Source organism: Sus scrofa, chromosome 11 (genome assembly GCF_000003025.6).
Source record: "Sus scrofa isolate TJ Tabasco breed Duroc chromosome 11, Sscrofa11.1, whole genome shotgun sequence".
NCBI classification, from domain to species: domain Eukaryota; kingdom Metazoa; phylum Chordata; class Mammalia; order Artiodactyla; family Suidae; genus Sus; species Sus scrofa.
Window position 1 is genome coordinate 11,810,717 of NC_010453.5, and position 22,935 is coordinate 11,833,651.

The 22,935-nt window shown below is 43.9% G+C and overlaps 1 protein-coding gene across 7 annotated transcripts in view; it reads right to left on the reverse strand.

The window, feature by feature from the left end:
- The window catches only part of DCLK1 (doublecortin like kinase 1), a 343,828-nt gene continuing 325,434 nt past the window's right edge, over positions 4,542-22,935 (reverse strand). For 3 of the 7 annotated variants that reach the window (XM_021065210.1, XM_021065214.1, XM_021065213.1), the window contains 2 exons: positions 22,678-22,751; positions 4,542-10,253 (listed from right to left, as the gene is read on the reverse strand). In XM_021065210.1, the coding sequence (XP_020920869.1) occupies positions 10,196-10,253; positions 22,678-22,751 (132 nt within the window). In that variant the 3' untranslated portion in view covers positions 4,542-10,195. Of the gene's footprint in view, positions 10,265-22,677; positions 22,752-22,935 lie in introns of all 7 variants that reach the window. The other 4 variants (XM_021065208.1, XM_021065209.1, XM_021065212.1 and 1 more) reach the window with 2 other exon arrangements.

The window sequence follows — 22,935 nt, forward strand, 5'->3', positions numbered from 1 at the left end:
GGCAAGGTGGAGGCCAAGGCCAGAGTGTGCCCAGAAGCCAGTCTGAATTACCATATTAAAGAGACGTGAAACCTTGGGCATCTATGGTGGAGAAACCACGTGGTTTTCAGGCATCAGATGTGCCCCTGAGGAAGGGAGCGGTTAAAGTCTAGGACTGTATGTGGCCAGGGCAGGGTTTATGGGGCTGTTTTTGCTAAAACACTGATGAGTGGAGCTGGGCACTGGGAGGGGGTCAGAAGCCTGTGGAAGGAAGCTTGTCTTGGCCCCAAGAGGCCCTGGCCTCTCTCTCACCTAGAAAGTTCCTATCCTTTAGAATAAGCCGTGCTGATAGATTGGGGAAAGAGCTGAGTTGGATCCTCTTAGTGACGATGAAGAGGAGTGACCCTTTAGGTTCATGGGTGTCCTCTGCTACTGAAACTCCGGGGCCCTGGTTGAGAGGGGCTCCCAGACACTCGGAGCCGCTGACACTAAAGACGTCTGAGGCTGAGCAGGGAACAGACCTCCTCTCAACAGCTTGGTCACCCAGGCTGGTGGGTCTTTGCGCTCTTTTATGAATGCATCTCTGGGCATTCTGGACACCTGAATACCCTGGTGACACCTGCCTCCCTCTGTTTCTCCTTGGTGGCTGTCTTGGTGGGGTTTTCATCCGATATTTTTTGGTACAAACTTTTTGGGAAAGGAAGGCCCTGTTGTGAGAGGCCCTGATAGACAGAGGGTTTAATGCACACCCACCTCTAAACATATTTGCAGAAAACCTCACCAAGATGCAGGCAATTCGAGAGAGCCCACAAAACTACTGGGCAGGAGACGTACCTTGAGAGACTCAGCAGCTGCAGTGTTGGAAAAAGGTCCCCCTCCCATCCCAACCAGGAAATGTTCAGTTTTCCAATTTAAGAAACCAGTGTGAACCTTCCCCTACAGAGGAATTAGAAACAGTAGAAGCTATTGATGAAGCTCTGCTCTCAGCAGGGGAGCAGAGAACTCAGAAAATGTTGCAAAAGCGAAACATCCACAAAGGGGAGAACAGAGGGGACTATGTTGAGACAGGAAATTGAAAATGTCTGGGTTGCTTTGGGCCTTGATTTACCTGTTGAAAATGAAAGGCTGTTTCACATTCTGAACAACATGCCCCCAATGACAAGTTCACCGCTTCATCAGAAGAATCCAGCAAATTAATAGGTAATTCTGCTGGAATAACGGAACCTCTCTCGGGTGAAACATTAATTATCACCCTGCTGTAGGGAAAGGTGATAATGTGGATTTGTCTGGGAAGAAGGAGAGGGAGCGCTATTTTCAGGGTCAGTGGATTTCTCTCTCTCTCTGTGTCTTTTAATAAGTGAAGCAGCCTGGGAGAGAAGAATGTGATTTTTTCCCTGTGAGCTGAGAAGCTCTGTGGTTTGGAAATGCTAGTCCTTGTAGGAAAGGATTAACACATGACCAGCTCCTTTGTTTGCACAGGGAGGCTGTCATCTGCCATTGCCATGAAGCAGCCAATAGGATTCATGATGTTTTGGGAAATGTCTCAAATGCCCCCTCAAGAACCATCCACTAAGCTCTACTTCCTCCTTAGCCAGCCTTAGGAACCTGGCCTCTGGGGCTGCTTCATTTTTAAGTTTACTTTCCACATTCTGAGCACACACAGCGAGGAGATGGGCCAGTCCCCTGCCTGTTCCCTGGTATGACAGCTAAGAGTCCAAGATGGCCTCTGTACTCTGTACTCTGGCCTCCTTATGGCTGTCCTTAAGCCTCCATCTGACTCATTCTGAGCTCCATCATGTTCTCTAAGTAGGTTCCCATGGCTTGAAATGCATTCTTCCTTCTCTTGGCTGATTCCTACTTATTCTTCAGGCCCTCATTCAGGAGCACCTGCTCCAGGAAGCCTCCTCTGAATCCCACCCCTCCATCTCAGTTAGATGAACTTAACAGGGTCCCCGCAGAGTACCGCTTGCTCTCCTCTGATCATGCTCGGCGATGCCTCTCTCTTTACTTGTTTCCTACAGAGGACCTCAATCGTGGGGGAGCCAGTGGCTAGGTCCTTTATCTTGTGACCCCAGGATGGATCCCAGGAGCCAGCAGAGGGACTGGCACCTGATAGGAGCTTGCTGGGGATGGGAGTAGATGGCATGCCCCGATGGCACATTGTGGAGGGGGTCCCTCAGGCTGAAATTGACCTTACTAGTGCAGGATTGGGGTAATGGGTCCACAAAGGGAATCTTAGAAGTAAAGGAGAGAATAAACAGTGAAGTGTGAGAATTAGAACATTCTTGGGGAACCCCCCCCCCCCGCCGCTTTCTGAAGAAATGCCCTAATGATGCCATTGGTGAGATCTTATTATTATGTATCTTATCACAGGGGGACCACTCACCTGGATGAAGATTTTGAAAGAGACCAAAGCCATCGTTAAAGCTACATTAAGGTACGTCCTATGATCCCGTGGAGCGCGTCCTCAGACTGGTTTGGAGGAGCACAATGTCAGATATTAGTGTTCTTCCTTTTAAAAGCTCAAATAACACACTACATCTTATAACCAGGACAGCTTTGGTGTCAGCAGCCTTCAATTCCTCCTTCTCTCTCCTTCCTTTCTTTGCCTCCTTCTAAGGGTGACATAAGAATATATGAATTGTTGGAGAAAAGCAGGTCCCAGATGCATTTGCATGTGACTGATGGTTGGCCTGCAGACAGGCGCACAGTCTACACATGCTGAGAGGGCCAGTCTTGGGCTGGTAAGGATGCCTCGCCCCCCGACAGACTGGTCTTCAGCCATCTGTGAGTGATAAATCAGGCGCCCCAACGCATGGACATCCAGAGGAGGAGACTTCTCACTAGAACTGATTCTGAAGAACAGAAATTGTCTTGTTCAGCTTCGCCTCCATAGCACGTCACTCACAGTAGGTCCTGGAAGATGCTGGTCAAATAAATGTGTTCATGTACGACAGTTGTAAATCGCATGCTAATTACAAATGGCAGAGAGGACTCTGGGAGGCCCGCTACCTCAGAGGCCAGGAGCGAAGCCAAGAGCAGCTCAGAGTGTGTGCACCATTGAACAGGCAGATGGCAGACACACATCCTCCAGTGAGAGAATCCAGGTTGCCATAACCACAAGGCCTTACTGGATGTGATGTCTAGGTTACCTGAACCCCGGAGCAGGAGTCTCAGAATAAAAAGCAGACCTTGCCACTAGAGAGAGATTTTCTCATCCTAAAAGTCTTTGGATCCAGAGGGAAGGTAAAAATGGACAACGTAGTTTCCCTCTTCTAAGCCCAAATGAGGTGCCTTCCGTGGCGTTGGCACTTACTCAAGAAACATTTGAATGAATGATTTGGATGTGCAGCAAGCTGGCAGGGACATCTGTCACAGAGCTGGCGGCCAGCGTGGATTTGGCTGGTCCAGCTGGCTGGGCGGGGCTCCCCATCTTCCCTTGGTGCCCCTTCTGGAGCTGGGGAAGCTTCTAAGATAGAGATAGAGCAAAACCTTTCTGCTGTGTAAGGAGATGGTATAAGAAATTTCCCAGGATGCTTCTTTACCTGTTTTACATACAAGTTTACCTCCATTTGCATGACTTCCTTATCTAAATATTAAGTGCCGTCTTTCCAACATCCGCCTTTCAAGTCTGGAAGATCTTTCTCCCAGTGTCCTGATGTGGCAGTTTTATCATCCTCAATCCCAGAGTTTTTGATGTTTCTGTGTTAGGGCACCTCTTTTTTTTTTTTTTTTTTCCAGTCTGATGGCAGGTTTTTGGCAAAGCTGCCAGCTTCATAAAACAAGGTAACAGTCCTTAGGAAGCAATCACTTTAGCTATTGTTTCACAGCAGTTGCCCTGAAAGCCTTGAAAGGACCCAGCAATTTCACTGTAGAGGAGCAAGAGGCAGAACTACAGCAATAGCAGCAGCAGCGTGTAGATGGCAGGGAAGGTGACTGCTAATTTTACAGGCGCTTGGAGATATTCTGGCACCTTCATAGGACACCAGGGGACCTGCACTCACTTTTGTTGGCCCACTTTTCAATCTCCTAGCATTAAACAACTCGCATAGAAAAGAACTTTATTCCATTGTACCACTTCACAGTCTTCTCTAAGGTCCGTATTGCATGTGGGATGCCTAATAGGACATTGCTATAAAAATGGCAGCTAATTACAGGTTAGCGGATAAAACAACATTCTTCCCTGGAGAACTCGTGCATATAGGCTGAAGGATAAAATAAGGCTGAATGGTATTTGATTTCTTTGTGTTTATCCAAGTCACTGGCCCAGGCAGGAAGGTAATATATGAAAAGGGACATTTTTGGAATAGTTGTTTTTGAATTATGCTCATGAAATATACACTCTGCTATGGAGGCCATGTGGGAAAGCTTCACTCTGACCGCATGACTAATTTTTAAAGCCTTGCATAGAGAGAATTCCCCCCAAGAACACAGCTGGGCTATTCCTTCGTGGACTGAATGTGTCAATTATGAATTCAACTGAAATGAAATTTTACTCCATTATGGCAAAGTGAACTGAGGAGTGGACACTGCAGCTAGGGTATTATGTAGTAGTTCATACACCAAGTACTATTATTTTATTAACTTTTAAGAACATGTTTTACATAAAAACAGGCAACATCAAAAAAGCTTAGTTGATAAATGAACATAATAGATCACAGATGATTTCATCCACATTAACCTACATTTATTAGCTTAAACTGAGAGATTAGGAAAAAATTGGATCTCATTCCAGCTTTAATCATGGATACAAACCATTTGAAAGTTATTTCATTAAGATTCTGAAAATCAAAAGATTAACCTGTGCCATCTGATCCATGCAGCAATTGACAAATTCAGTATTTTCAAAGGAAACATTGCATTTTTTTCTTGCACCAAATTGAAACCTTTCAGAAACTTGTTTAAATACATCAAGTTCCTAGCCCACCTTTTCAGTATGCATGAGCAAAATACTCTTTAATTTCACACTCAACTAATCCTTTAACAATTTCCTTTCAGCCAGAATGAAAAAGATTATTATTAATTTCCTAATAAAATTAAAAAAAAATAGTTACCGAGGATATGACTCCAACCTTGGACCAGTTTCAATTTCTTTCTATTTTTTTCAGAGAATACATCAAAGATTAATGTCAATGGCCAGTGAGAAATTGTCCCTAGAGAACTATTCAAAGTCTTTTTCTTACCACATCCAATTGGACTGGAATGAATTGACATTATAGCATCTTTATCATCACTTTTAAAATCCTACTTTCTCTTAATACCAACAGTGAAGGCTTTTAGAACTATTATTTACTTTAAGTTAATAAAGTATATCACAGACAAAAATATACAATTTTACATTGAAGCAACATTAAGGGTCTCACTTCAGTTGACCTAAGAAGAATGTTGAGGAAAAGTACAGGTAGGGTTTAGTGGTAGAGATTGCTCTTCCTTCATGAAAAAGAGTGAAACAAGATCTCTCACTTGTCTCTGAGGGTAGGAGACTGCAAACCTCATGATCGAAACACCTGCCAGTTAGAAGCTTGCTCACTGAAAAGTGATCACGCAGCTTCAGTGTCGAAGCCGAGGAGGACGACAACAGCAACAACAAAAACCAAAGGAAAAATACAAACCACCCCAACCCGAGGCATGCTAAGCTTCTACACTGAATTTCCTGTTTCCCACCAGTTTACGACCCTTAATGTTACTGGATGGATGGTTGCATATTTGAGATGATTAAAAATAAAAAAGACTGCCTTAAAAGCACCTCCTCCTCAAGTATGTAATTACAGACAAATGAAAGTTTCCTTCCGACAGTCCTAGAGACCCCATTTGTTACTGTTTCATGTGTAAGCACCATTGAGCCAATTTTTAAAGCACATTTGCAGGGATCAAATGTGTCCTCAAGTTTTGTTAAATTTTTTTTTTTTTTTGTCTTTAAAACAAAGTGTGAAGTATTCACATGTGTTCTTATCATATCTGAATTGACAAAAATGTTAATTTTGGAAGTGCTTTTAATCACTATTTTCCTCCACATGGCTTCATGAAATTTGATTAAATAAAGAAATCCATATTTCCCAAAGAAGTAAATATCTGACCCTCTATCACTGCATGCAAAATAAGGGTCTTTCTGAGAGTATGTTTCCCAAACCCCTAATGGAAATGGCAGACAACACGCAGAAGAGGCTAACCCTTGAACAGACCAACTTCAAGTTTGAAAAAAATCTTTGACTGTACTCCCCACCCCACCCCAAAAAAAGTCATGTAGCAATTTAAAAAATTAATGATTTACAGATTATAGAAAAGATATGTTATCTACAATATGTGCCAGGTGACTCGTTAATTTTTTTAAACCCACATCCCAATGAATAATTCACTACCACCTTGGATCTTGGTGCTTTCCAACATTCTGAAATTACAGTGAAGGAGGGGACATACCAGATTTTTTGGCTGTTCTTTCCTGGGGAGAACTGGGCAAAGAAAAGAAGGAAGCGAACCTTCACTCTTTGGAACAGGCCCTCTATATAGCAAACTTCAGCCTGGGGCACCTTTTTATGGTCAAATTAAAAACCTCTGAAATTAGAAGTTTATCATGGAAATGCTGACAGATCCTGACCCAGAGAAGGGCTAGCAGGCAACACAATAATATTAAGAACGCTCTCCCTCAAGCACAATTGCCCTTCAGTGCGAGGAAAAGAGTTGTCTAATGGGCACTGCTGGCCAGCAAACAACCATGATTTAGTGTGCGTGAGCCTTGGTCATACAGCAGCTCGGTGACCCTCTAAGCTAAGCCAATTTTTCTTTTTGTTTGTTCCCAACTGAAATATGCCTCAGAGGGTAAAGGATTGCAATTTTAGCCTTCATTCATGGATATATTGCTTTCTTTCAACAATATATGATGGGCCCGTTAGCCACCACCCATGGGGGTGCTGAGTAGGTTCTAGGAAGTTCTCACTGAATACAAAACACCAAGTGTTTTCAGCGGTTTATTTGCATTTTTTTCTCTGCTAATTTTAGTATGCACCACGTGTAAGTTAGATGAGGGCTACAGTAAAAACATTTTCAATAACTGAAATCTTACTTTTCCTTCTAATGATCTGGAGCAAATCACATATTCATTGATTATGACAAAATGATTTCTGCTACGATGTCAAGAAAAAGTATGTTCATCAATATGAACAGTTCTCATCTACAGAGATGGTTTACACGATGCAAATAATGAGTTTTTCCTTAACTAGTCTACTACCAAACTGAAACAAAATGAATCTTAAAATCCCCTTGAAAATACCGTATGGTTGGTCATGTATCAATAGAGGAAAGACAGTCGCCATCACCAGGCCACCACCGTAAGAGCTATATTAAATACTTAGAAGAAAAAATATGGAGACACTTGTGGCAAGGATTAAATTGGTAATTACAGAGGTACACTGCCATAATGATACATATTTATTCTATAATAAAGTGAAATAAAAAATAAGATCAATTTGGTTATAGAAATTCCTTAAAGAACACCACCACTTAATTATTTCAAACTTGAACTATCCCAAGAATGTCATGAAAAAAATTAGAAAGCACTGGCTAAAAGCAAAGCAGTCTGGGTAAACCCACGTAATCAGCATGCCTTGTGCTTGTCTGTTAACCCTCTGAGTACGTCTCTGACATTCAGGATCTCGATAGCTTCATGCTGAAAAGATTGCATTCCATCTGATTACTCAATATTTCTACTTGACAGGTCACATTCCTCTCTTTATTCAGCATAGATCACTCAAATTCTACAGCGATGCGCTGGGGTCCCCATGCTGAATGGCCCTGCATTCTTCTGAGCTGCCCCTCTGCAGTGTTCTGGGAAACATGCCACAGCTTCACACGGGCCACAGTCCTTCAAGACTTGGATGGAAAACGGCCATGCACTGAAAGGTCTGTACACTAGACGCTGGAGCAATACACGTAATGCTCGTGGAAAAGCAGTAATTCAGAGAAACAAGAGTGACCATCTCCTGCAGGTAGGTCTCTGCCCATAGGGTTTTTTTTATATTCACACATTCAGAGTTGAGGCCAAGCTATGTACCCACTCTTTAGTCTTACTTAGAATAGTGCTTTGCTCTGATGTTCTAGAGAAAGCAGTAACTTCTGACCAGTTCAGGGTACTTGACCGACAGGAAAACTGCCTACACACCACACCCTTCCTGGTGTTCTTCGCTCCCCCTCCTTCCCCCAAACCCAATAGATCGGTGCTTCTTTGCGATGTTGTGTGTTAAGATTTCAAGACTGTCTAAAAAGGAGGGGGAGGGACTCTCAATAAAATGATCTAAAGTTTACATGGGTCATTTACAACATAGACCAAAGAGATAAACCTAAACGTGGAAGAGCCAAAAACCGAGGGGACTATGTTGCAAAAGCCATGACGTGCTGTGATTTAAAACTCTACTAATGTAGACCGTATGCCTATGAATTAAAGAGTAAAAAGCAGCCATCGAAGACCAATGTGTATTTAAAAATAAAGAACTACATCATACACAAATTTCAAGATGTTCAGATATTTGAAGTGTATTCCAAAGCAGAGACAAAAGAGTAATGTTCAGCCACCAAGATGGAGATTTCACGAGCTGTCACTCACTGGTTATCTCCTGTGCCACAGTGCCGAGCAAACTTGGGAGAACGTTTGAGTTGGGCACCTGCCCTCAGACACCGTGGCCAGCCACTTCCTTAAAGCAATGCAGTAACTCTAGGCAGCAGCTGGCCCCCATTCCGAAGGTAACACATTCCAGAAGCAGCTCGAAGCACAAGGCTAAGGAGAAAGATTTGTAACAGGAATAAAATAGAGATGTTGAACAGAACTCGGCCCAAAGAGAAAAAACAGCAAGCATCTCCCTGTGGACAGGTGAAGATAGCCCTATAAGAAGGCCGTCTTAGGGAATGGAAGTTTCCCCCCAGGGGTGCCTTCTGGGTCTCCTATCCTGTTCTCCCTGGGAGGCTATACGTAGATAACCTAACGGTGCAGGTGAAATTATCTTCCTGATGGTTATTTCTTTAAAACTCATTTTTAGAACATTCTAGATTGCCCACTCTGCTTTCTCCTCAGTCACCTTGCAAAGCACTTGCCTCTGGTCTCTGGTACCCCAGAGCTCCTCTTGTGTGTGGATTTCATACTCCATGTGAATTTCACACTGAAGACAGAAATGCATGAAAAGGCGGGTGAGAAAAAGAACAGGATCTTGTTGCCTCTTTCTGTTGCAAATTCCAGCCCTATAGAGCACCTGGAAATTTATTGCTCTTTTCCGCCGGTTTTTGTTTTTTTGTTTTTTTTCCTGTAGATGTCTCATACTGAGCAAGCAGACCCTCACTCACCAAGCACAGGACAAGTTACGGTGACAAGGGTCTGTGCTGGCAGTAGCAGCAGCTGAAGTGGAAGCAGCATTTCTGGGGCATCATCAGCACATCTTCCTATGGAGACAGTTTCGGGGAGGGGACATCGTCTATTTCCTGGGTCAAAGGCTGTTGGCCGCAGACCCAAGACCCTCCACTCAGAATGCAGGACTCAGGGCAGCTGACAGTTAAGACCTCCAGTGAAGAGAGTCCCTTTCTTAATAGGATTCTGAAGAGGAAAGAGGATGCTGATGCTTAAGTTAGAACTTGCCAGGTTCTAAACCCAGAAAAAAGGACAAGCAAGATATCATTCTAGACGCTCTTCTCGTCTGGACCTCTCGGCATATATTAACACCCCCTGATCTGTAGCAAGATCAAGAAACATGTGAATATAAATCCAAAGGCCTAAAAAATCCCCCAAGGTTCTCCACAGAACCCTGTATACTCAGAGGGTTAACAAGTGCCATATTACATACTGCAGAGCCTAGCTTGACTGGTGAAAACATTCACTGCTTCTCTGTTTAAAAAAGTTGCAAAACAGCCTTAACCCTTTGAGGACCTGATCAGTAGCAAGTTGCCAGCTTCACCAACAGCATGTCATTGTCTCATTCAGCAAAGGGAACTCAGTACAAGGACCCCAGAACACACACTTTTCTGCTCGGCCGTTCAAGCATTGAGTGCTAGGGAGATCAGATGAAACCGTTTTACATAAATTTGGAAAAAAAAAATCTCAGAGTCTCAAAGGGTTAAGCTAGGACTTCTTATTAAAAGGGTGAATTTGGGGAGCGAACAGTCTCGGAGGAGCTTGGGGAGTAGTCTTCCGATTCCGAGTTGAGTTCAGGCGGAGCAGGCTGGGCCTTGTACCGGCTCCTCACATCCGGGTTGCGTCTTCGTCGGAAAACCTGCCTCTCCTTATCAAGAGCGGTGGTCTAGCAGGGGCATAAAATGAGAAAGAGGACAATTAGGCCGAAGGAAATGGCAAAAGAAACATTTCCTGGAACTTTCTGACGTCAGAAAAATATGCTGGCTGAGTTAACCTGTCCATGATGGCTCACTTTGGTTGACCGCCATCCCACTGCTGGGGAGTTCTCTGCTCCCCCAGATACAGCTCCAAAGAGCACCTGGTCATGACATGGCAGGCACAGGCAGGATGGATGATGTCGTGGGTTCACCCTCTCCGGGCCTCCCCAGGCCTCCCCTAGCTGCTCCACATCTATTACCCTTGGTCACTCCCAGCCGAGCCCGGCAACCCCTGGTAAACAGGAGCTGCCCCGGCCTGTGTGTCTGACACGTAAGGATGCCAGCATGCCTCGTTCATCAACATTCAGCTCCAGGCAGCTGTATCATAAAGATGAGAAGTGATGAAGTCGTCAGACCTGGAAACAGAGCCACGAGCTCATCCCGTTACTTCAGCACCTCTTGTTCTAAATGATCTTATCCTGTGTTGATGAGGGTGTGAGGCTGAGTCTCTGGGAAGGATGGATTTAATCTGAACGAACCTAATGCCCAAAATTGAAACTTGCTTTTTTGCGTGCATTAAACCTGATGGAAACCTTCCCATGGATTTTCCTTTACAAAGTTCCTTTGTGTTGTAGTATGTGGTAGTTTCCGAAAGTGAGGTTCAATGTCACGAGTATTCCAACTCCTGGTCTCTAAGCCCTGTTTTCCTGAAGAAATGTCAGGTGATCTCCAGGAGGTGCTATCCAGCCACAGCTCTGGAAGTTGTTAGGACATCAGGATTGGGAAGGGCATGACTTCATTACAGATTTAATGGGTGTGAGGAGGAGTGGGTCATTACAGAAAAACCTTACAAAGAGAGCAGAGGAGCAGGTACAAAGCCTGAAGAAAAATACAGAACACATATAAAAGTTGAAGGCATCCTTGTTTGAAAGTCCCTCTTTAAAAGGATGTAGCCTGGAGGTTATTCTGCTTTTAAGAGATTACTTTTCCTCTGCAGGGATAGAGACCACCATTTTTCCTCTTGGAAATTTACTGTTAGCTTCTTCAAAGAACAGAGATAAATTTATAGGCAGCCTGATTCTGAGAACAAAGTGAAAACTAAGCCCCTCAAACAACTGCAGTATAGCATTAGAGCAATCTCAGATCTAAGATGGGCCAATCAAAGTTCCAAAATGAAGTAATAAAGAGAGAAAGAGGCAGTGTGTAGAACCAGTCCAGTAAATGGCTTCGTTAGGCTGAGCTGCTCTGCTGGGAAAACTATCCATACCCTGAATAAGTGCTACAAATCAATGAGGAAAATAAACTTCAGTAATTCACTTTTCTTTTCACTAGATTGTTAACACAATGATTCAGTAACTGGTTTGTGGAAATCTCTACCTTTGATTGTTCGACGTGTTGAATTTTTAAGGACCCTCACACACACAGTTCTTGGTCTTATACGCACCAATTTTATATTTTCAGCATCATAAACCCAAATTCCTAACTTTATGTAAAACACTGTAAAGTTACAACACATGGTATTTTGCTTTCATAGCAAACTGAAGATGTTCTGTGTGTGCAGAGGTGAATGTAAAAAACAGGCATCTGTTTAGTCTGACTTATAAGATTTTAGTCTTAACTAAAATCACTCTGTAGTTAATCCAAGAGTAATATAAACTCTCTCCTTGGTCATAAAAAAATGTTTGTATTTCTACCTTTCTGAGAAAGAACAAAGTCACTGGCATGGAACTGATCACCGAGTAGCGAACGGAGGCTCTCCGGTGTGGGGAGAAGTCAGAAATTTTGGGTCCTGCTCTGTCCCTCGCTGGCTGTGGGAACCATTCACTCAGTTCTCAGTGAAATAAAGAGGAATAATCCCCCCCACCCCCGCCGCCCTGAGTTGCTGTAGGTAAAATGGATGTGCAAATGCTGAAGACTCCCAGAAGTGGAAGGAGGTGGGGTTTTTTTCCTTTACAATGTAATACAGTTTTTAAATGAAGTAACCGCGTCAGAGGAAAACAATGCAAAACAAAGCTCACCTTAGAACTTAGCTGAGTACCGTCCCTCCCTCCCTCTCACTGGCACCTTCTCCATATTTACCTCATCTCCCCAGGTTTTACTCTATTACTGCAAGACACGCTCTTGGCTGTAGCCACTGCAGTCAACCACTTCTCCACAAATACGGAAGGCAGTTTGTGCAGAGGCTGGTACCACTCACCAGCTTAGACGGGCCCGCTCCCTGTATTTTCACCTTCATTTCTCCAAATGCTCTTAAGGGCACTCAAAATCTCTTCCTCTCTGTCCCTCTGCCCGGACAGCCCTCACTCTGTCTCTTTTAAGTGGTCAGTTCTGGACACTCCTGCCAGTTTTTCTAGTTCACAGCTTTTAAACGTTGGCTTTTGTTGATGGGCCTTGGTGCTCAAATGCTGTCAGGCTTTCAGTTACTGATTCACTAATAACTTCACAGCAGTTAATTTTGGAAACACAGCATGTCCTGATCAGAAGTCATGGAATAAGGGTGTGATGGTTGTTTCTGTTCCATGTATAGACTCTTGGCATTGAAAGAAACTTTATAAAGCATCTTTGCCCAGGGCTTTGCTTTCTCAGGCAGGGAAACTTAGGCCCAGGCATGTGGAGAGACTCGCCTGTACTGGGTCACACTGACTAGGCAGAGAACTCAGTGCAGCCACCACACTCCAGTAGCTCAGCCTTTCTCCATTTCCGGCCAGAGAGAAGACATGGACCACAGGCAGCCTCAGAGGCCAAAGGACCAGGGCTTTCCTACGCTGATGGCCTGAGAACCCTCTAGAGCCAGCAAGGGGCCGCTGCCGCATGTACGGTCCCACCCTGGGCCTGTAAACGCACCGGGAGATCCAGGTCTGAAGACAGAAAGGCAGTTTCCGACCCACCCAGGTCCTGGCAATATTCTCAAAAGCTATTCAGGGGATGTTTAGGGTCCTGACAGCCTCTCTCAAAGATACTCTAGAAGGTGTCACTGTCCACAGGCCTCGCCTCCTGGGATTCCTGCTCACTCTGCTCTAAGGACCACAGCTCATTTTAAGAACTTCTCCGTGTTACCACAAAGCCCAGTACAGCTATCAGTGTGCATACTGCCTACCATGCACCCGGCCGAAGCCCTGTCTTCCCTGCCACACTGTGGACTCTGGAGAGCTCAAGTCTGAGCATCTCATCTGTGTTCTCCACACTAGATACTCTCCAAATGTTGCATCTTTTGAAACACAGGGAAGTTCAACAGAAGTCACAGTGTTGCCCTTCTGAGCACCAAAACCCCTGCCTGTCCTGCACGCAGCTGACAGGTCATGTATCTCCAGGTCCAATTTATTTACAGTTCCAACTCCTGTCCTAACAGTCACAACATGCTTACAATAAAAATTTCCAGCATCTAGTTCCTGTTATTACTCAAGGTGACTCCTGTGACAGCAGCAGACTCAGTGTCCCTGTAACCCACTTACTCTGCTTATGGTTAACCCTGCCTCAGTTTCCCTTTGGACATCCCCTGCTCCCAGAATCTGCAGTCCCAGTGAAGGGGACCCTATCCACATCTCTGAAGGTGGGGCGGGATGGCCCAGAAGTAAGTCTTGCTATGTCCCCCAGTACCTGTGATTGGTTCAGGATGGGCTCCGGACCCCGTTCACAGGACACGAGGAGACATTGGCTGAGACCGCACATTCACAATCAACCCCAACTGCGAGGATGGCAAGCCTGGTGCTGCTTCCCACACCCTGGTACCCCATGAAGCTCCAAACTAAAGCCATCATGGGGAGGCAGAGAGGGATGGGAAAGAAACCAAGCCCTGCTGAGTGCTGAATTCCCCCTGCCCCATTGAAAACAGACTCAACCTTTGGATCTCTCAGATTATATAAAACCATGCCTTGCCTTTTGCTTAAAGCCAGTTTGGTCTGGCTTTTCTTCACTTGTAATCCAAACAGTCCTAACTGGTACATCTCTGAAGGTACCTCAACCACACTCCCCTCTGTGTCTTGGCTTAAGGTGTTCACCAGTCTGACATCACCCTCCCACTCCTGCCCACTCATACGCATCTGGTTCCCAAGATTTGATCAGTCTCACCTTCTACATCACACCTTTTCTTTCTAAATTCCTCAAACAAGTATTGTCCTGACTAAGCTTCTGGCACCTACACACAGGCCTATCATCTTTTCTGTACATATTCCCCAAATCCCACGCGAGCTTGGTAGGATCCTCTATGCTAGAGGTTCAGATCCTCTATGGTCACATCCGAAACGTCTTTGCATCTTTCCAGAATGTCTAGCCAACTGTGGCATGCATATAAGGGGCATATTAAATATTTCTTAGTTAATACAGAATAAAAATGTTTTAGATGATTACGCACTTTCTGAAAAAAAAAAGCAATGCTATAATACAAAAGAGTAAGAATACAATTTATGTTTTAGATATGACCAAATGCTGCCATCAGATGTTAACATTCTCTTACATATTTATTAGTCAAAACTATTTACTGTGATCTCTTATCACAGTAAGCACTGTCATATATGTTATCTTTAGAATTTTAATTATATGACTATAAAATTAACTTGCCTCTAAAATCTGTGCAGTTCAACTTTACAATTGAATTCTGTAGCCCTGACATGTAGTTCAGGACAGATGGATTCAGCAAGGAAACAGAACAATATGCCAGTGCATTCTTTTTTAAAGTATTGCTATAAAAACATTTATTATCCGACTGATCATCTTCTCCCCAGAAAACATTTAAAACCTAACTTTCCCTCTGAAGTGCTGCATCATAGATTTAAATCTGGGGCCCTTCAACCATTTCTGAAAGGCTGCTCTCCTCTTTCTCAATCACTAAAGTTTCCCTGATAGCAAGCAAATAATTTTTTCTCCCTCTCCAATGCCTATCTTTATAAAGTAAGGTTGTCCTCAGCCTTGCTGTTCCATTAAAACTTACGACTTCCTAACATTTATTATTTTATTAGTTATTTTGCTAACGGTTTGCAGCTTTGTTGAACCGACATGAATAGACTTGCAGTAGAATTCCCAAGTGTTTGCTCAGTAAGTTATCACTTCATTAAGAGCTCATAAGAGAATCTGAAGCCTGCATTATCACATTTTGGTGCTAATTATCACAGGTTAGAGGTGAGCAAGAAATCCCTTGAGATTCTAGAGTTGACCAGTAGTAACCAATCTGAAGCTCTAATCTAGTTACTTAAAATATGTACCCAATGCCTATATTGTGTGTGGGCTACAGCCAACTTAGGGTAAACTGGAGGATCCTGATAAACAGACCTAGTAACTGACCAAATAAAATGATAGAAACGAATATCAACCTGTCCTACCCAGAAGAAACACCACATCCTTACCTGCAGTTGTAAGCCCTTGGTGATCCCAGTGTTCTTAGGAGCTGCTAGATGAAGTGTAGAAACTGAGCCAGTTACCTCAGCAGCTCGAGGGGCTGCGCACATAGCAGTTGCAGTTCTCAGAGCAGTGCCCCCCCACCATGCGTTGGTGCCTGCCATAACCCCAGGCGTGCCTGACCCAGAGACGGGGCTTGCCGGATACCAAGGAAATGTATTCCAACAATAGGTACAGCCAATGAATTTGGCTGCTACCTTCTGTTCGAATAAAATGACACTATCCTCCACACAGCACTCAGATATTTTCAATCCTTCTTTCTGACATTAAAGTCGGAGATCAGCATAAATACCTAGGCTGCACCCATCTGGCCTATCTTTACAGGAAAAATACAGCACGGAGGTGGAAGGTCAGGACCAAAGTGAGCACAGGAACTGGAGCGTTACTTTTATTTTCCAGTCTGAGTCTCCCGCTCTGTGTAATGCTTGCCTTGTCTGGTAGCTTTAGCTTAATCCCCTTGCAGGCAGCAGGCGGGGGAAGACAGGAGAACTGGCTTTTTGTCCTAGCTCAGCTGATTATGTGACCTGACCTGGACACGTTCCCTAGCCACGTCGCGCCCCATTTCCCAGTTCACAGGCTGAAGGGGAGGTACCACACATCACCCCTGGGAAACTTCCACCTACGAAACACTATGAATACACCTAACAGCACCACTCATCTACTAGAATGGGTTAGGTTTTTTTCTTCGTAAACAATAGGCCTTCCAGTCTATGGGTCAAAAATACTCCTTCTGCACCATGTGCAAGGTTTGCAAGAGATGCACCTCATTTAAGTTCCGAGGCGATGCTTTCTGTCGTGGCAGTAATTATTGGATTTAAGTAACTGCATTTTTCAGAGGCAAACAGTGACTGCTTTTCCTTTTTCGCTTTTCTTAATTTATTGCTGGCCATCACAAGCAGTCTTCATTTCATTAATAAAAGAACATTATTGTGCATGTTGCCTTTGAGCCCATCCATTATTCATACTACCTAGGAGAACGAGCCGGGGCTGCAGCTGTCCAGGCATTAATCTCAGGAACCTCTCCTTTGCTCCCTCTTACTCTGTAGGGGCTGAGTTACGATGTGCTTGCCACTTGCCACTTTGGAAATGTTTTGCTTGCTAGTAAAATTAAACTGACACCTCAATTGATATATCCATTTTTTTTTTTTTTTTGACTGGCTGTCATGCTTATCATGGTTCTGTTTTGCTTTGCTTTAAAGTCCTTTGGCGGGGGAGGGGGGTCTCGCCAGGAACTGCACAGCATCTGGATCTATGACATGGCATTTCGCTCAAGTGAAGGTGACCATGAAAATGGCAAAAGGAGGTCTTGCGGAATGAAGCCAGCAGCCTTCCAAGCTCTTTTCTAGGTGCCACTTTCTTCAATCTGATGCCTCATTTTGGGGGCAGGGCTGATGCAGGCTTTCCCACCACTTCTGAAACACAAGCCCCACCCGCTGATCTGGTTCTTCATAGAAGCCCACCCTGGTGCAGTTCTGCAGAGGGTTTCTGGTGGCTTTCCAACACAAGGTTAAGATGATAGCCACTTGCTGAGCTCAGGCTTCTAAAGGACAACATTCATAGCTTTCTCTGCCAAAAGGCCCCTGATTTCCTCACAGCAGAAGCTACGCTGAGCTGCCATGTTATTATTCCTTCACTGTTCTCATAAACTACAGGGCAAGTGCATGCAGGCACCATTTATCTTAAGAAAAATCTGTGAGTGTTTAGGATTTACTAAGCAGGTAAGTAAAGGGGTAACTCCTTTTGACACAAAAACAATGTCTGTACCTTTGCCAAAGACTTATTCTTGGATTGCTGTAGTGGGATGCCATCCTAGAGCAATGCATATGTGATTTGATTGTCTAAACTCTCATTTATCCCAAACTTAAAAAAAAAAAAACACACATTCTATCTTCAAAAGTAAGGTTACTTTATGTTAATGGTCCCTTCATAGAAAAGTTCAATCATTCATTAATTTAACAACTATTTATTGAAATCTCTTCCATGTGCCATGCCTTCCACTTGCTAGTGGTGACACAGTTTTTAAAAGCCCACCAGATGGTGCCTTTTAATTTAGTAACATTTTTCTCCTAAAACAGGAGTTGAAAAACTTTTTCTGGAAAGGCCAAGAATTAATACCTTAGGCTTCGCAAGCTGTATGATTCTCTGATGCAGCTACTCACCTCTGCTCTTGTAGAGTGCAAGTGGCCACAGGCAACTGAGAAATGAATGGGTGGGGCTGTGTTCCAGTAAAACTATATTTACAAAAACAGGCAGTAAGCTAAATTTCTCCCACTGGCTGTTTGCCAGTCTCTGCCCTAGAGAATACCTTTTTAAAATTACACATCAGGATTTGGGGCAACAGACTACGTAAAATGTAATGCCCCATTTCATGGTTAATCTAACACACAAGTTATTCAACAGTATATCCTGGTCAGAGCATCAAAAAAGTGCATGGTTCTACCTTGATAACCAATGCTTTGATCTGGAACGAGATCCGTTTACCCAGGAGAACGTCTGTCTCTCTGTCTCTCTCTCGTGTCTCTGTCTCTCGTGTCTCTCTCTCTCTCTCTCTCTCTCTCTCTCTCTCTCTCTCTCTCTCTCTCTCTCGGTCTCTCTTTCGTGTGAGCAGATGATTTCCTCCTGGAACCACCCTTCCTGGGCTCCTCCTCTGGGCTGGGTCTGTGAAGACACTTTAACCCTCACTATAGCTTGGGAAGGTTGATAATATGCCTCTCATTCTTTTATAGATAGGGGAACTGAAAGTCAGAGAAGGAACATGTACCTTGCTCAAGGTCACAGGGCAGGAAGTAGGGCAGGCTGGATCCCAAAGCAGGGCTTCCCGGCGCCAAAGCCACAAACTCATGCACAGAGCCGCCAATCTTTAATCAAGCTTGTTTCACCTCAGTCATCAAGACTACTAGTTTCTAGATGTGTCATGTGTTTGACACATGTTTGAAGACTGTCCGACTCCAGCCTATGCATATTTATACTCTTCCTTGATAGAGTAACAGTGTGTCCATACTTAGGATTATTCATTCCCTACACATTTATACCTAATAAAATCCACATCCCATCAGCAAGCATCACTGGGGAACATACAGAATAAAAGTAAGGCAGGAATGAATATGTAGAAAAGAGTACAGATGTCTTTTTAAATCATAAAGAGTGAAAGAGGTTCCAAAGCAAGATTAAAATATAAGTATGATGCCACAAAATTTTCCATCAATACTGAATTGCCAAGAATCTCAGGAAAACATATCAAATCTCACTTCAATTTACGCCCAATCAGTATGTCAAAGCAATTTCTCATTTCTAATAACAGAGTTTCTAGTAACTATACATGCACACACACACACTTGGGATCCTCTCCTAAGGGGACTCTGAACATAAAATGGAACAAAATCTCAGTGAGCAACCTGTTTGGTAAAATAACACAAATGTCTCACTAGTCCTGCTTCTCTCAATGACCAATTTGGGATCTATAAGTTCTGTTGCCAGCTTCTGAGCCTCAGCCTAATGCCTCACTTTTCAGTATCATGGTACAGCTGTAAAACCAAACCTCATACTTTCCTGATGCTTTTCTCTGTAACCAGGCTTTGAAGTTTAAATCTGTGTATTTTCTGTGTGTTAAACTTTCTGTTACAGATGCCCAAGCTGGGGTCGGGGAGGGTGGTTAATCCCTTGCTAGAAACCTCGGTGCCTGCTCTTTCCTCCAGCAACACTTTAGACACTGGGGTGGGGAGCTTTCTCAACAGCAAAGCAAGGTCAAGACAACGTCTTCCTTCACACTGCAACTTGGTGTGTGCCTTTGGAACCCTCCTCACGCCACATGGGGGATTCCTCTCTGGCTCTCATGGGAACTGGTCTTTCAAACCTACCTCAAGCAAGGTGCATTTAACTGACCCCATTCCTTTTAACACCCAAGCACAACAGCGTTTAATAACCTTGCAAGGACTGGGCACGTGGCAGCCGCTGCTCTGCCTCATTACTCACTGTTGCAGGACGGTGCTGGGAACCAACACGCACACTTGAGTCACATCATGCCTGGGAACTCAACCCCTCTTCTGTCCTGGCTCACCTCCCCAGGTTATCTTATTTGGAGTTCTTAGTGTATGTCTTGTTCTGATATCTGCTTTGTTTAATCAGATTCTGGCCGCTGCCTTGTTCTGCGCAGTAGATGCAGGGAATCTTCTCAAGGTGATGCTGAGCACAGCACCTGCACAGTGACAGCTTCACTTGAGAGAGGCAGAAATGTGTGCAGCCACATCCCCTTTGGGTAAGGACAGATTTTCAGGTGGGCAAAAATGTAATGAGATGTAAATTCCAGACTTGTAGCCTCACCCCGAGAGGGTGAAGTGGCCCAGGCAGCTCATTCCCCAGAGAGGGTCACACCCAGACTCGGACAAAAGGAGCAAGGTCTTCTGGAAATGAAACCATGCAGGATGCTGCTCCCCTGGCTACAGCCTGGAAGCTTCTCTGTCGAGACAGAAGAATGAATGAGAGAGGAGGAATGTGGCTTCCCAGCATTTCTCCACCGCCACCAAAAGCCTACTAAGAGGGACATGCCAGTTCCAGGTGCTCTGAAAAGATGTCTCCCCAGCCTCTGCCCTGACGTGAGCTGCTTTACAAAATGCAAGCACATCTCCCAAGGGTTCTGCTCAGAGTAGTGAAAACAGCCGGGAGCACTTGTAAACACAACAATTGGGAGCGGGGATGTTTCGCCCACAATGATTGTTTATGTTAGAAAGTTGGCTGCCACCGTGGTTAGACAAATGCTCCCACTTCCGTGGAGATAAAAGGCAAGCATTTGCAATCAGTGAGGAGAGTGTGTTCGTTCCGGGGCTAAATGGCATTATAAAACTTCCTAATTAAGCATATATGCCGATGAGTTTTTAGCATCATTTCTCCAATTTAGCTTTACATACTGGGTGTGCTGTTTAGTACAGCATTAACTATAAACATTGTTGTTACTGCCCCCAGCTGGAAAACAGAGCAGTTTATGTGGGGAAGAGAAAAGAGATGATCTCCCATCTGCTCCTGCCCATTATTCAGGGATGTGTCATTTTGTCTGCTGATGGGAACGGTCACTAGGATTTTAGTCAAATGGCCTTTTCATACTTGGCTACATTTATTAATTATTGCTGATGTGGTGTTTTGCACCCACTTTTAAGCCCAAATAATTTTTTAGCGTTTTTAATTATAGTGTAGTTTGTGTTATACAAATATGCACAACTGTAATTAGACATATTTGATGCCTATTTTTAATTGTATATCAACTTTACTCTTATATGTTTGGTTAATATGCCTGAGGTTAGGAGCCATACAACTGAAAAAGGATGAAGCATGATGTGATTTGATTTATATAAAGAACAAAACCAGGCAAGGCTAATTAATGCGGATAGATTCCAGGTCAGTGTTTACCCTCAGGGCTACGTGACCCTCCCAGAAGGGCCCTGGGGGCCGGGGCGGTGGGTGGGGGGGGTGGTCCTCTGGGAGTGCTAGAAATGATCTGTGCCTGCTCTGGGTGCTGCCTACAGGGGTGTGCTCCGTTTGTAAGAATTTGTTGTACTCTGCACTCGTGTGTGCCCTTCAGAATATAGATTATTGTTCTGTGAGAAGTAAAAGATGGACGGATCATCTTCCATGTGAAAAGTCAAAAAGAAGAGTCTGCACAAAGGCAAGTCGTGATTGACTCACCCCCATCCCCCAAAAAAGGTTAAAAATAAAGGGAAGTGCTCTGTGCATCTGTCAAGCCCATTTACTCAGGTAAATAAAAAGGTAGGTGTGCAGCTCCTGCATGCAGATCCGTCTACGGGATACAGGCAGCCTTCTCTGTGCAACTGACTCCAAGCTATTTATTGAAGCCTGAGTGTTGTCTTTCTTTCAGCGGACTTAGGAATCATCATGACCTTAGATATTTGGATAGTTTGTCAAAGAGTGTTTGACTCTGGTGTCTCATTATAGAAAAAAAATTAAGAGTGATAACTGGGGGGGGGGTTAAAATTCTTTTCTTTCTTTAAGACAACTTAGTCTATTCCATCAAACAGCATAAGGCACCATCATTTGGGGGAAACAAATGTCCAACCCCGTGGAGTCATTTCCCGGCAAACACTAAGATGTGGAGCTTTACCTGGAGATCATTTCAGAGACATTAAGATGGAGGAGAAAAGTTGCCTAGGACTTCTCAGAGTTCATTTCTCAAATCATCAAAACCCATCCTGCCTGTGGATAACTTAGGGAGACACAAACAATGCCCCTTGAAGGAAATGCCAGGGCAGTTGACTGGAATAGAAAACGATTGGATAGAATTCTTAACCCAGTTTTAAAAAAATCAATACCTCCCATGGTCCCTTTTGCTTGAGCAGATAAGCCAGCTAAGTAATCTGACAGTTACGAAATATCGAGAAATAAATTCATGCAATAGCTAGTACATAAAGGGATTTCCGGGGAAGAGAGGTAACAATAAAACAAAAACAAAACAAAAAGGTGGAGAATTTGAAAACACAAGCTTACCAACACACACAATGCATTCTATAGCTCACTGTGCTCAGAGGAGCTTCTATGACTAAGGTGTAAATGCATTGTTTCATCCATCTAATAAGGTCACGGTCGGGCTTGATGATTTTAAAATGACAGTATATACTTCTATAGAACATATATACTAAGGTACTGTTGTTCTTCCATTTGTTGAGGGACAGAAGAGCACTAGAAATCATTGTTTTAATTAGCAACATCAGGAAAATGCTTTGACATTAACTCAATATACTGTCCTTTTAACTGTAAGGAAAACTGATACTGAGCATGTGCAATGGAAAGAAAGCTGGCAAATGTCTGTGAATAATGGGTGAAAAAAAGGAATGAGGGGGTGTGGCATCTCAATCAAGATTAAAATGAAACTGATAAAGCAGCATATGGACTGGATAACAAATCAAAAGCATGTTTATCCACTGAAGGAACTGGTTAATGGAGACTGCCAGCACGTTGCCATGGAAACACTGACTGTTGAGCTGCACCGTCTCATACCTTATCCAATACATTCCTGGTTGTTGGTAGTAGTCCAAAGACCCTGATCTCTTGATGGTAAACCCGTGGTCCAGCTGAGCAGAGAGAAATGGGGGCAACTCAGTGGATCAACATTATGCTAAAGGATTAAGACTCCAGACCAAGCTGTTCTTCATTGGCTATATATGTACATAGAGTTACGATGCCTCTTCTGCAGGGTGACTAGCTAATATCCTAAAGCTGTACCTTGAAAATAAAAAGGCAAGAAAAGACACTAAT